Source organism: Macrosteles quadrilineatus, unplaced genomic scaffold (genome assembly GCF_028750875.1).
Source record: "Macrosteles quadrilineatus isolate MER2022 unplaced genomic scaffold, UCM_ALF_1.0 Scaffold_5__1_contigs__length_97177068, whole genome shotgun sequence".
In the NCBI taxonomy this organism is placed as follows: domain Eukaryota; kingdom Metazoa; phylum Arthropoda; class Insecta; order Hemiptera; family Cicadellidae; genus Macrosteles; species Macrosteles quadrilineatus.
In genome coordinates, this window is record NW_026542598.1 from 5,012,097 (window position 1) to 5,027,126 (window position 15,030).

A 15,030-nucleotide genomic window follows, 5' to 3' on the forward strand; every position below is an offset into this window, starting at 1 on the left:
AGGTTTTAGGTTTGATGAATGGCAAGGATGAAAACAAATTACCTTGTGGGAGGTGGAGAGTGGCACAATTACCTCTTGGTCTCATAGCGTATCACATACAAACCGCGAGCATGAGGAGAGATGTGTAAATGGTATCAAGTAAAACCCTAAACTTTCCACTGAACTCTAAACCTAAAATTCCTAAACCTAAACCTAAAAAGTAGAAGATAATGATGCTCACTTGAACATGGTTTGTACAGCCACAATAGTGTTGCAGTCAGCTAGTGTGTCTTCCTCGGCAGAGTTGGAAAGCTCTTTGTTGACAACCACAACATTCTCTGCCAAGGTAATACCAGCTCTCAACAAGTCATCAAGGCTATAAAAAATGAACCTCAATAATTAAAAGCTTTGAGTATTGATACAATATCCAATAGTATTTAACATCAGTAGGCTACGTCAAATAGTCAATTTATATTAGTAAATATATTATTGGTTTTGTGTAAAAAATATAATTTGATTTTACAGATAATTTTTTTCAAAGAAACAGGATTTGGATATTTGTTGACTATTGATTATCTAACTGTAAAATTTTGTAAAAAATGGGAATTTTTTAAGGAAATTTGGTTATTTAAAATAGGTTACTATAAATTTATACAGAGAAAGGAAGGATATACAGCTAACTCACCTAAAGAAAGAGTCCCAGGAGGTAAATAGAACACATATAAGCAACACATTTAACTGAAATATCAGTTAAATGTGTTATTTTCCACTTCCAGTAAAATCTATATGAAAAGTATTGTCATAGTCTCCTCTAATAAAAAAGGAGACAAAAACGGCAACCTCGCTGTCCCGGCAAATCAAAACTTGCACTGATTGATAATGAAGCATATAGGGGATAAGCAATATTTATGTTTACAGTTTTGTGATTTCTGTTAACAATCACCATGGCATTGGGCATGCCATTGCGACACTGCCACACACCAACCAACGCCACGACCTTGTATTAGAGGATGCTATGGCATTGTCCATCATAATGCACACTCAGAAAAAAATCAATGAAATTAAAACCAAACTTCTTAAAAAAAATTTTCTAGTGAAGATTGCTTTCCAATTTCAAGTCCTGATACCTGTTTTCAGTCTTTTCTCTCCCCTCAAAACAAATTCCTGCCTACAATCTCATTGATTTAGAAAATGAAGAAAAAGATCAGAAAACATAAACGTAAAGTTTTAATAAGTCAATAAATAATTTAATATTCCATTTTAGCAATTTCATATTGTTTAAAATATAGAGGTAGAAAATCAACTGTGGTAGTTTTGTTCACTCCGTATCTCACCTACCCAACTTCCAACATTTGAAACAGTCAACAGAACTCAAGCTCCAGCGCTCCAGCTAGCCCAGAGAGGATCAACTCACCAATCTATGGAACCCAGCATCCAGTAGATGAGGGGGAAGTAGGAGACTGCGTCTAGGAAAGCAATGTCCGGTCGCCTCTCCAGCAACAGTATGATTGGATTGAGGGATGTTTTTGTCCGGAAGTGAGCTCTGAGCGGGATGATAAAGTTGTAGATTCCATTGCTAGCATAGTCCGCAGCCAGTATGATGGTCTTGTTCTGCCAGTTGTATTCTTTGGCGTTTCTATGAGTACAATGCTCGCACACCTGGGTTAACGCACACATATGAGCACGCATATGGTTAATTTTTAGACATGTAGTTGAAAAATTGAATCACAGGATCTCATTGTGAATTATCTGCATACTTTTCTTGCTATTGTCATTAATTCACCTTTTTAAATGAAAACGTTTATGAACTATTATTTGAATTGAAGTCTTTGCAAATTTCTACTTACTTTTAAAGTTTTAAATCCCAACTAACACAATTCTAATTAAATTTTCAAGATCTTTTCAGTACATATAATGTTTCAAATATAATGCTTCTAACTGTTCTAGGTTTAATTGAGAATTTCTGTGTTACCGTTACACACAGATATTAATAATCCGTATTTTAGCGAATTTCCCTATAGGGAAGTAGCTATTACCGTAGGTGGCATGGTAAGACCTAGGCCCGGGACCGATTTACTTTTTCATTTTGATGTCCCCAGAGGCCAAAAACACTATTCGTTTAAATTTTTATATATGTATATATATATATATATATAGATTTATATATATATATATGTGTCCGTGAACGCGATAACTTGAGTAATTTTTGTCCGATTTTGATGAAATTTGGTTTAAAGGTGTAAGGCGGGATAAACTTGAATGAGTTCGCGAACCAGCAAGATCGGACCATGGGAACGGGGTCTTACGGGGGGTTTTATGGGGTAAAAATTGGGTTTTCTCATTTTTGACCCTCAAAACGCAAAATTTCCCAATTTATTTCTAGACCTTTTTAAAGAGCTTAAAAAAACAAATAGTTTAGTATATCAAAGTGTTTTTGTACGGTTTTTGGTAACGGAGAAAATTTAAAAAATTGAAAATTGAAAATTCCTATGTTATTCTTATGGAGAATATTGTAAAATGTTATAATTTGCTTGTTTATGGATATATTTTGATCAAACTTGGCAATTTTATTTATTTTATACTAAGCTATTAATATTTTACTAAAAAACACATTTTATAAACCCCCTAGCAGCAAACCTTGGTACTTGTTAAACCTAATGTAATTTAAATAGATTTAATTGATAATCAAATGGAAATTCGCTTAGTCGGCAGGTTTGCTGCGGCGGGGGTATTTATATTTACTTGTGTGAAATGTCTTATAAAAAACAATGTTCCATACTCCAGTTCTATTGTATTCCAGCATTTTTTTTGTCAGAAAGTATAATAATTCAATAAAGTAACAGTTTCAGAGTACAGTAAATCTTTTCAAGAAACAAATGGACAGAAAAATAAATCTAACAAAAATGATTCACCGAAAAGCAACCTAGCTCAGAGATAAAGCATTCAGGCCAATACACCCTTAATCAATCTAATTAGTAGTTATACTGTCCCTTCCAGTTGTCACACTCATCTATATTATCTAGCGCCACCTAATAGTGATTGTGAAAATGTATTTAAACAATTTTAAATTTATATCCGAGTGGTTAGTGTCTTGGGCTCGGTGCAAGAGAGATATGTTAATCCTTTCCATATCCAGACAAATTTGACAGGTTCGAAACATTTCCCATCAACAATTCGGCGATTCTTCTTCACAAACAGCCACTGGTTTAGACACTAACAAAGACACCTAAAGTTATTAAAAGCAATAATTACCTGTGCGAGCTGAAGGCAACAAAGTGGTTTTTTCTCCTTTAGGAGATAACACAGGGTAGGACTAACCCCTATGTAGGGCGAGACGGGTGGGAATCCTTTCACAATGCTGCAACAAACGAGCAAAACGTACAGACAAATGTTAACAGAGTTACAAAGTTAATGTAATTGGCTTAAACTTGGTCATGATGCTATATGACAGAGTAAAAGAAAATCACTAAATCAGTGAAATGAAAAAACTTCAATCATTACAAACAACCAAAGTAGATTTTACTGCAGAGGCCTTTGTTTTACATGTAGAGTACATACTAGGTTTTGTCAGAGATGTTACAATCAAACTTAGACAAAATATAAGATTCCCTGCCTGTTGTAGTTAATGTAAGGTTAAAATTTTCTAAGGAATAAAAAAAAGAGACTCCTTCTCACTGAATGATTATTGAAAGCCATTAAAATAACATTTCTATTTTACTAGGTACTTTTGAATGAGTTTTTTTTTTGTGGCGTAGAATTACAATGTGCAAAATACACTCTTGACCGAATCACAGTTCATGTTAAACAGTAATATAAATATTTTACTGAATTATTATTTCAAAAATTATTATTACTAATTAAAATTAAAATTAATTAATTAAAATTAAAATTAATTAATTAAAATTAAAATTAATTAATTAAAATTAAAATTAATTAATTAAAATTATTATTACTTAAAATAGTGGGGAGAATTTCTAATCTTAAGTTAAACTGACTAAGATTTATTATGTGACAGCAAAATAAATATAGAAAGGTAAAAAGTATATCCAATAAACAAATATATTTCAAGCAATAAGAGCAAACAGGACTAACAAAAAATGCACAATCATGCTCAGAAGATGTTCAAATGCACACAGCTGTGAAAAAAGACGATGAAAATATGTACACTAAAAATCATCTAACAGGAAAAGTGAGTACGAGTGATTTATACAATTTTATTATATTGTGAATACTGAGTTTAAATGGCATCCTGAGATTTAAGATGCAAAAAATTGCAAAAATGTATGTGATTGACTGGGTTCTTATAGTTCTTCATTGTAGACTATCATAGATTATGGTATTCTAAGAAAATTATTGACATTGTCCTTAAGGACGAACAAAAAATTGTTCTGACTATCTATCTTTCTATAAAGACTCGGAATCTACGATCTATGTAATTCGGAATGAACCATGTAGCAATTGTAATTTATGTTTCAATCTATGATGTGCTTTAATAACTTTTGAAAAGAAGGCTTTGATTCAACATTTACTAAAAGAAAGATTTTAACAGGTCTTTCGAACATGAAATAACACTTAAAAACAGACAGTAGGTATGTCTTAAACATGACATAAAAATCGCCAATAAATATTTAAACTTTAATCCTAAATTGGCTCATTTTTTACCTTACTCGATCTGCTATCAATACAATTTAACATTTAACATAACTGATTAAAAAATTACTTCATGATAAAAAGTATTTAATTTAGACAAGTGTACTACTGGCTACTTAATCCTACGATTTAAAGCTCCTCTCTTTAAAAAAAACCCTCATATCGAATTATAAAATAAAATATATATGAATGCAACAAACTCAAAGGTTTGCAATGGTATACAAAATTTAACATTCATGTGAGTAGTGAAAGCACAATATTGTGATTTGGCACAAAAAAGCAAAGCAGCTGTTTTGTGAACAGGAATCATGTTTCAGCTGAACTAATATTTAAACAAATTTGTATTATTTATGCTAAGATAGGCAAATTACTCTTTTGCTTAACCTGAAGGTATTTCGTATGAACTAGATTGATATATAAGCATGGCAATGTAAGTACCTTAAGTAAAATGACAAACAAATCATTTTACTTATTAATTCTTGTTGTATGAATGAAAAATAATATTATAAATTCCTTCTAATTTTTTTCATAAATGAATAACTTAATGGGACTTAGTTTGTCTCATATGGTGGTGAATCGGAAAATGAACAGCTATACACAGAATTTACACTTAACCGGGGTAGTGAAACAAATTTAAACAAGGGAAGGTAAAATATAGGTAATACTGGACTTGGATTTTGAAAGGAAAAAGTATTAACCAAACAATACTGTCAACAAAAGTTTTTCAAGAGCAAAAAATACCTTACAAAATAAATTAGTAATTTCTGCAAAGTAAATATTTTTTTGCTTACAATTTAAAAACTTCTGCAACTGAAATGCTTTTGACTTAGGTAAAAACAGTCCACTAGATAAGTATAGCAAAGACACATCTAGTTTTTGAGCCAGGCCAATCTTGAGAAAAACCAATAGCAGCTATTTGATGGGTTGGAACTGGGCCCAGTTGTTATTCTTAATCTTGGGCTTTATAAAAAAGATCCTTTCTAAAGAAACATCAGATATTAGACAGTAATAAAACTACATCCCCTAGTCAAAACTAGGGGACATATTTATATCAAACATATTTACCCTATCAACATATTGTTATGTAATATGATTCTTTTTGTACTGTCAAATATTTATTCAGCTGTTTTATTTAAGACTGTTTTGTTTATGTATGTAATGTTTACAGTTTTGTGCAATTCTCTCATGTAAAATGTAGCTGACTATTAAGTTGAATAAAACCATATAATTTGGTTTCTAAACATTTCTTTTCATAACAATTTATTCAACTTAATCTTTTAACTATATTATTACAAGTTCTTCTATACAAGTTGTATTCTATCTTTTCTATTCAAGTTTATTCCAAGAAATCTAAATGGATAAATTCTTCAAGCCGGAGCGCCTATCTTTAGACCCTAATGATCCCCATTCTGATCGTCAGTGGAAACATTGGAAAACCACTTTCAAGAATTTCGTGGAAGAAATATGTGCTGCAGAAGATGATCTACTAAAACTTCTAACTAATTTTGTGGACTACAACATACATGAAATAATCTCAGAGGCTGATTCTTATACTGAAGCTATATCTATTCTTGACAAACTCTTTATAAAGCCTACTAATGAGGTATATTCACGTCATCAACTGGCCACTAGAAGACAGGAACCTGGAGAAAATATTGATCAGTATCTTCGAAAACTAAAAGAACTTAGTAAAGCATGCAACTTTAAATCTGTCACTGCTAATGAAAATCGCAACGAGTACATAAGAGACGCTTTCATTCGAGGACTAATATCACAGTCCATTCGACAAAGACTTCTTGAAAATCTAACTTTGACTCTTGAAGAAGCTTATAATCAAGCCATTACCTTGGAATCAGCTGAAAATCAGGCGGTTTCATATATTTCAAGCCCTTGTAACTCTATATCTCAGTCAACTCCTAAAGATGTTGATGTTACTGATACAAATGTTTCTCAGGCAGCTTCTGATTCGTCTTCACACCAATTATCTTCGATAAGAAGAGAAAAATGTTTCTTTTGTGGACGGTCACGACACTCTCGAGCCAACTGTCCTGCCAAAGACTCAGTTTGTAATATTTGTGACAAGAAAGGCCATTGGGCAACAGTTTGCAATTCTCGCAACCAAAGTAGGACATTTAAGGGTAAAACAACTCAAAGTGATAAGACAGAAATAAACTCAATGTCTTCTTCTCTTGTTGCTGCCTCACAAAAATGTCTTTCAAAAGCTACAGTGTCACTGATGTTAAACGGCAAACCAGTAGATGCACTCATTGATACTGGGAGTTCCGACAGTTTTATATCTGAAGCTACTGTGAAAAGATTCAATATTTCTAAATACCCAACAAAGCATGAAATATCGATGGCATCAACAAGTCATGTTTCATCAACTCTTGGCCACTGTATTGTTGACATGGTGTGCGATGGCCACGAATACCCACTGACAAAGCTGCTCATCTTAACTGATTTATGTGCCGATGTTGTAATTGGACATGACATCCTTCGGCAACATTCTGCTGTGGAGCTGAATTTCGGTGGTAAACGCCCACCCTTCAATGTTTGCAATCTACTTAGGGCTAAAGTATCACCACCACCACTGTTTGATAATCTAACTAATGACGTCAAGCCTGTAGCCATCAAGTCCCGCCGCTACTCTGAAGATGATAGTAAGTTCATAAAAAGTGAAGTAAGTAGGCTTATATCAGAAGGAATAATTGAACCGAGTAAATCACCTTGGAGAGCACAAGTGATTGTGGTCAACAATGGGCACAAGAGACGTCTCTGTATTGACTACTCTCAAACCATCAACAAATTCACACAGCTTGATGCCTACCCTCTACCTCACATTGAATCATTTGTCTCTAAGCTTGCTCAATACAAAGTGTTCAGTACAATCGATCTGAAGGAGGCATATCACCAAATACCTATTCGGAATGAAGATAAACCATTCACTGCATTTGAAGCTAATGGGAGACTTTACCAATACACTCGAATTCCTTTCGGCGTAACTAATGGTGTGGCGTGTTTTCAAAGAACTATTGATCAGATTATAGAAAATGAAAATCTACTAGACACGTTTGCTTATCTGGACGATGTAACTATTTGTGGTCGTAGCCAAGCAGAACACGATCAAAACCTACAGAGATTCATGGAAGCAACTAAAAAGTATAATCTTACCCTGAACAAAGAAAAATCTAAGTTTTCGTTGACCAGCATTCCAGTTCTGGGGTACATTGTAGAAAACATGTCCATGCGTCCTGATCCTGACCGCCTGCAATCACTCTTGAATTTCCCCGTTCCAACTGATAATGCAAGCCTTAAAAGAGCTCTTGGCATGTTGTCCTATTACGCAAAGTGGATTCCTAAATTCTCTGAAAAGGTTCATTGCCTTACTACAGTCAAATCATTCCCAGTAGGCAGTAAAGAAATATTGGCCTTTAAGACATTAAAAGAAGAAATAGCGAACTCCAGTATGTCTGCAGTTGAAGAGAATATTCCATTTACTGTAGAAACAGATGCATCTGAATCAGCTATAGCGGCTACCCTTTCACAAGCTGGAAGGCCAATATGTTTCTTTTCAAGAACCCTAACTAAGAGTGAACAACATCTACCTGCTGTGGAAAAAGAGGCCCTCGCAATATTCGATTCAATACAGAAATGGAGGCATTTCCTGATTGGAAGACGGTTTAAATTAATTACAGACCAGAAATCTGTGTCATATATGTTCAATCAGAAACACGCGGGAAAGGTTAAGAACAACAAGATTTTAAAGTGGCGATTGGAACTAGCACCTTTCTCTTATGACATAGTGTACCGTTCTGGCAAGGAAAACGTAGTAGCAGATGCATTTTCACGAGTTTCATCTTCCATCTCTTGTAGAGATTTCGAAAAACTCCGTAGAATTCATTGTGACATTGGGCATCCTGGAATAGTACGGATGGTTCATTTCTTAAAAAGTAAAAATCTCCCTTACTCTATCGAAGATGTCAGGCGAATGACCGCTTCATGCTCTGTTTGTGCGGAAGTGAAACCTCGGTTCTACCAAAAAACCCCATCAACACTCATCCATGCAATGGCTCCTTTCGAGAGACTTAACATTGATTTTAAGGGGCCAATACCATCTGTGACAAGGAATAAATACATACTCACGGTTGTTGATGAGTTTTCAAGATATCCGTTTGCTATTCCTTGCTCGGACACATCAGCATCTTCTGTCATCAAAGCACTTACATCAATCTTCACCATCTTTGGTATGCCTGCTTTTGTCCACTCCGACCAAGGTTCTGCTTTCATGTCAAAAGAACTGAGTGATTTCTTACACTCTAAAGGAATCGCCACTAGCCGATCTTCACCTTATAACCCTCGAGGTAATTCTCAAGCTGAGCGATATAATGGAACGATTTGGAAGACTGTATCTCTTGTTCTGAGAAACAAGGGACTGAAGACAGAACAGTGGGAGTATGTTTTGCCAGAAGCTTTGCATTGTATACGCTCGTTACTATGTACAGCTACGAATGAGACCCCACATGAACGACTTTTCAAACACCAGAGACGATCATTTTATGGCACCTCTCAACCTCAATGGCTCATGAATCCAGGACCAGTATTAGTGAGAAGGCATGTAAGAAATAACAAATATGAACCTTTAGTGGAACAAGCTCAGCTGATAGAGGCTAATCCAGACTATGCTCGCATCAAGTATAGAGATGGTAGAGAGGCTCTGGTATCGGTGCGACATCTCGCTGTTCCTCCTGAAGCTATCCAACAAGAGGATGAGCCAGTGACTTCGGAAAATCCCAGTCAAGAACTAGATCCTGCTCTTCAAGACCTGAGACGTGAATCAAATCTGCTTCAACCTGAAATTGGGAACTCTATTCAATCTGAAATCGAAACATCCCCTCTGCATGAGACCGTGACCCCTACTTCTGTGAGGGATAACGAAGAAACAAACCTGCGTCGTTCCACTAGAGTCCGAAGACCTCCCACCTATCTAAGGGATTACATTAAAAAAAAAAGATGGGGTGAATGTTATGTAATATGATTCTTTTTGTACTGTCAAATATTTATTCAGCTGTTTTATTTAAGACTGTTTTGTTTATGTATGTAATGTTTACAGTTTTGTGCAATTCTCTCATGTAAAATGTAGCTGACTATTAAGTTGAATAAAACCATATAATTTGGTTTCTAAACATTTCTTTTCATAACACATATACCCTAGTCAAACATATTTAAATAAAATTACAATGATTCTGTCTGTGTCACAATGTTCTGATAATATAGATAGGAATTCAAGAAGGAGTGTTAACATGTAATTTGTGTATAGCTGATTTCCAAATGAAGCAAGTTATTTAAGTAACCACCTTTGAAAGCACTAGAACTTTGAGTAAGAATACCAGAGCAAAGTTATGGTCACTCAAGTATTTTTTCACACAAAAACATAGAAAGCCCAATCTGTCATTTAATATTGTGTGTAATTTAATAAGTTAATACTTTATTACTTTATTCTGAAATGGCTACCATACAAATGTTAGTTAATAAGTGTTGTTAGTATACATAATATTTGGAGGGATATTTTCTGAACACCTTGACTAAGTATGTGAAATTCATTACTTTTTCTTGTTTTATTTGTGTGTTTTGTCCGTGATTCTCATGCCCAGTTAGTTTCTGGGTTGGTTCTGTATTCTGTGGCTTTACTTCAATGCGTTTTACAGAGTATTTTAAATTTTTACATAGAATAATGAGTTCTTTTAGCAAATTTCTCATATTATCGGGAATAAGCTATTACCGTAGTACTCAAGGTAAGACCTGGACCCACAACCGATTTACTTTTTCGTTTTTAAGTACCTCGAGGCCAAAAACACCATCCGTTCAAATGCTTATAAAAAGTTGGTAAACATTGGTTTTTCCCATTTTTCTACAAAAAAATCAAACTTAACAATTTCTTCCATAACCATTTTGTAGAGCTTGGGAATTGGTGAAGGAAGTAGTCAAGGCGAGGTGTCTGGAGTGTGGGAACTGTTTATATCGATTAGATTAAGGTATCTGGAATCCTAAAATGTGATGGGAACGGAAGGAAACAGGTCCGCAACGTAGGAAGTGGTGAAGGAAGTAGTAAAGGCAAGCAGTGTGGAGTTTGGGTGGATTTATGTATCTGCAATACTAAGACTGCTTTCAGAGTAAACTAATGATTTTCCCCGAGCAAAGCTCGGTCCCCAGGTACTTACTTATTATGCGCCTAATCGTTATAGAGAAATTCCAAAAAAAGTAAATTTAAAATAAACTATTGTAGTTTGCTTGTTTATGAACATATTTGGAGGATGCATTAATTTCTACTAGACTACCTATTAACATTTTACAATAACAATTTTGTTACCCTCCCTGTTGCAGCAAACTTAAGTAGGCCCTACTAGTTAAACTAATCTATACTTATTTAATACGCAAGCAGGTTTTTTGTGACAATTACTCCTCCGAAACTACTGAACCGATTGACATGTTTTTGGTGTCATTGGAAAGAGCGTAACGTGAAGTTGTGCAGGAAACTTTCTTTTTAGGGAAATAATCAGAGAGTGAGGCCCTGGGGCCCTTTAAAGTTTTGTATTTATCAATAAGATTAACATGGGAAACAAAATTTGTTATGGAACTCCAGCTGTTGTCAGAAATTAAAAGTGAAATATTTATCGATGGTATAACAAAGAACAAACCCACAAAATTTAAAAATGTAAACAAGCAGAACTAACTGTCAAATTAATTTTGATTTCACAATTCCACACAGCTGGTCCAAATATATTAAATACTGCATGATTATTAGAACAGGAACGGTATGGGTCATAAACATAAATAAAATATGTCACCCGCCCGAATGTAAACATTTAACATTGATTAAATGGAACTGTCAAACTATATGTTAATGTCATTAGTATTGGATTCTTTCAGTTACGTCATTTGTTGACCGAGTCTGTCCAATATTTTTGAGCTGCTGTAATAATATTTTATAGGAAATAATTGTTATATAAATTCATGGATATAAGTAATAGTTTAGATTCTACAATCATTGCTGTTATTAAAATTGTGTATCCGCAGCAAACCTTCAGACTAAGCGAATTTCCATTTACCTGGCTTAATTTATACAAAGATATTCCCTGAAAATTGTAATATTTTCCTATTTAAATAACATTAAGTTAATTTTAATATGAGTACCTAGGTTTGCTGCTACAGGGAAGGTAGGTGTGTTTTTTTTTAAATGTTGATAGCTTAGTATGATTGTTATTGGTTTGCAAATCCTGTAATACTTTACAATTGCTTGAATTCGAGCAACATGAACACTAGTTATATTTAAATAGGGAATAAATGTGATATTTTTAAGGAGACATTTCAGTCTAAATCCAATCAGGCAAATTGAAATTCGCTTAGTCTGCAGGTTTGCTGCAGCGGGGGTATTTGGTTCTTTATTGCTCAATACACGTAAACATTTTCTCTTTTCCTGAATTGAATAGTTAAGTATATTTATCGCTGAGAGTGGAGGTAAGGAAAATGCTACCAACTCTTAATTAATATTTTGGAAATCCATTGTTTATTTTTAGGATTTTTCCGTTCTCGTTCTCATCGACTACCAAAGCAAAGATTTAGCTCTGCATCAAAGGTGCACTGCACTCAAAATTGACAGCTTAGATAAAATTAAAACACTTCAAAACTTGTATTACACTACTATCTCTTTGCAATATGGTGTTATTACCATGATATAGTGTTACAATACAAGAGAAATACAATCCTATAAAGAAACATGAGTCCATCACTAGACAATAGTAACAATGAGTCCATCACTAGACAATAGTAACAGAGTGTCATAGTGTTACCTTGAAATTTAGTACATTTAAAACCATGATTCATGGTTTTAATAAGTAATGAACTTATTTTTTGGGAAGTTCATAAGGTTACCGGTATCGTATACAGTTAAAATGGTAAGAGTGAAGGACGTATGCCCCCTTGCCCCAGTTTGCCAACATACCCCCTTTTCGTCCTATGACGCTAGGATTGTTTTTCACATTACTTCAGGCCAGACCTAGGGGTTGCGGCATTATCACTTGGATAAAATCCATTGGGGATTTGGCAGGATTTAAACATGGGACCTCACGGACCGAAGTCCCGCACTCTAACCACTACACCAGCTCACTCCCCCAACATACCCCTTTGGCCTGTACATTTGTACAGAGCCATAAGTTTTGGGCAAGCTGCTGTGATACGATAGTTATGAGCATGCTCTGGTTTATCGGCTCAATTCGCTATCACTGAACTAAATGGTGGTTGAGCTTTGTCACTAATTACGTCAAACTTTAAAAATAAAATTTGCATACTACTTTCCCCTTGTACCCATGTGTAATAAGTGTATGTAATTGTGTGTGTAAGCCGTGTATATGTTTGTTAGACAGACAAAACTTTCTGCGTTTCAGTGTGAACAAAACACTGGGGTAACCGCATTGCTGGTCGCGGTGAATGTGACGCATGAAGCAGTGGGTCGAGAGTTACTCACTTGGCCCAGTCCTGACGCCACGAGGGTTCTGTGCCGAGGGTCGGCGAGAGGTCATCTGCAGCTGAAACAAGGAGGCTGCCGAGCGTGCAACATGAGTACGAGAACGAGAACATGCCGAAAGCAACAACATCATACAATACAGAGGCAATGGGCAAACAACATACGAGAACATATACCAGTTGTTTCTCACAAAGTTTGTAATATCACAGAGTTCAAAACATGTAATATGGTTTCATCATTGTTGGACAATGAGTTTTAAACATAAGTAAGGCTTCCACAATAATTAACACAAACACGGCAAACTTGGTATTCTGGGTAAGATCAGTTCACAGACAGAAACTTATTACTAAGTGTTGACGTTTAGAACTTATTGCTGACAGCCATCTTCAGAGCAGTTCACTAGCATCAGAGTAAGGCTGTTGACTGTAAATCCTTAAGGATACAGTCAACGGTAAGGCTCTACCATTGGCTGATTATCTCCTTAGAAATACTCTGAAGATGGCTGTCAGCAATAAGTTCTAAACCTTAACACTTCAGAAGACCTTCCTTGTTTTGTCTGGTAGTTTATAGTGTTACTGAGTTTCAAAATAAAAATCCAACCAAGAATTATTTAATTACATTTTTGTATTTAAAAATTATTTATTTGTCTAATTATTTTTTACTGCCCATTCAAATGATATCTAATTATTATATTGAGCTGATTCGAAACCCTAAAATCTTACATTGATAAAAATATATTTATATACAGATATATTTTAATTTAAGAGTTTAAGGATTGTTATTTATATTAAATTTAAGCTAAATGAAATAAAATCTAAGAAAGCCTTAAATTCTTGGTCATTTTATTGTTACTAACAAAATTATAAATGGTGGTTTAAGATTTAAGATTCTTTTTTAAGATTTTTTTTTTTAATATGTAGTCATAATCAATTAAAAAATATCAACAAAACAAATGAAACAAAACAATATCTATATTTGTAAATATCAATAACAATATTGAAAATCCTATAAGTTAAGTCTAAATACTTTTTGAGAATACCAAAAAATCTGAATAAACTGAAGTGCGGAATGTGCTGTCAACACCAAAGCCAGTTCAAAACCTCCCAAGATTAATTGAGATAAAATTTAGATGAAATGTAAAATTAATGGTTACCAATTTAACATATGTTCAATAACTTTGAATAGCATAATTTTAATGTACTTGAATTCAATCTTTTCCAAATTTTATTATACTTCACCAATACACTTCAATAACAGCTTACAATTCATGTCAAATACTTTGCTTCTCTTAATCATTGGAACAGTTTAGTTTAACATCGATTCTTCTTTGGTATTTGTTTTTTCTTTCGATTCTTATTTTATTTTTTCTTTAATTTGATCAAAAGCAATTATGGATCCTTTTTTATAAATTTTTGGCCGAAATTACCAAGTGAATACTAAAATAGTAGATGTTTCTTCATTTAGTTTTAACCAAGCAGATTTATTCTGAACTTGAAAAAAGCAATATTACCTTGAAATAAATCACTTTATAGACAACTAAAGAGGATACCAGTCAATTAAACTATACATCTTACTACAAAAATACAAAATCAAAGAATACAATTTGATCTTCATAATGTTTACTCATAAGAGGAAATTCATAAATTTGGAACATTTTTACCAACCCAACACCATCTTGTGAAACATAATATCTCACTCTAATATAAAAACGTTAGGGTAGATAGGACTCTACCACACTAACTCTATCTATGGTCCTAAAACACAATTTTATCCATCAAACTGGACACCAAGAAAACTGGAATGTCTACAGTGCAAATAGATAGTGAAGAAGAATTTGTTGGTGAAGAGGAAGAAAAAGATTGTTTAGTAGACATGAAGTG

At 34.0% G+C, this 15,030-nt stretch overlaps 1 protein-coding gene across 1 annotated transcript in view; it reads right to left on the minus strand.

The window, feature by feature from the left end:
* The window catches only part of LOC128995917 (potassium channel subfamily T member 2-like), a 298,476-nt gene that overhangs the window by 25,468 nt on the left and 257,978 nt on the right, over positions 1-15,030 (minus strand). The window contains exons 17-20 of the mRNA XM_054420965.1: positions 13,151-13,225; positions 3,232-3,337; positions 1,394-1,638; positions 221-355 (exon numbers count right to left, since the gene is read on the minus strand). Coding sequence (XP_054276940.1) covers positions 221-355; positions 1,394-1,638; positions 3,232-3,337; positions 13,151-13,225 — 561 coding nt within the window. The remainder of the gene's footprint in view (positions 1-220; positions 356-1,393; positions 1,639-3,231; positions 3,338-13,150; positions 13,226-15,030) is intronic.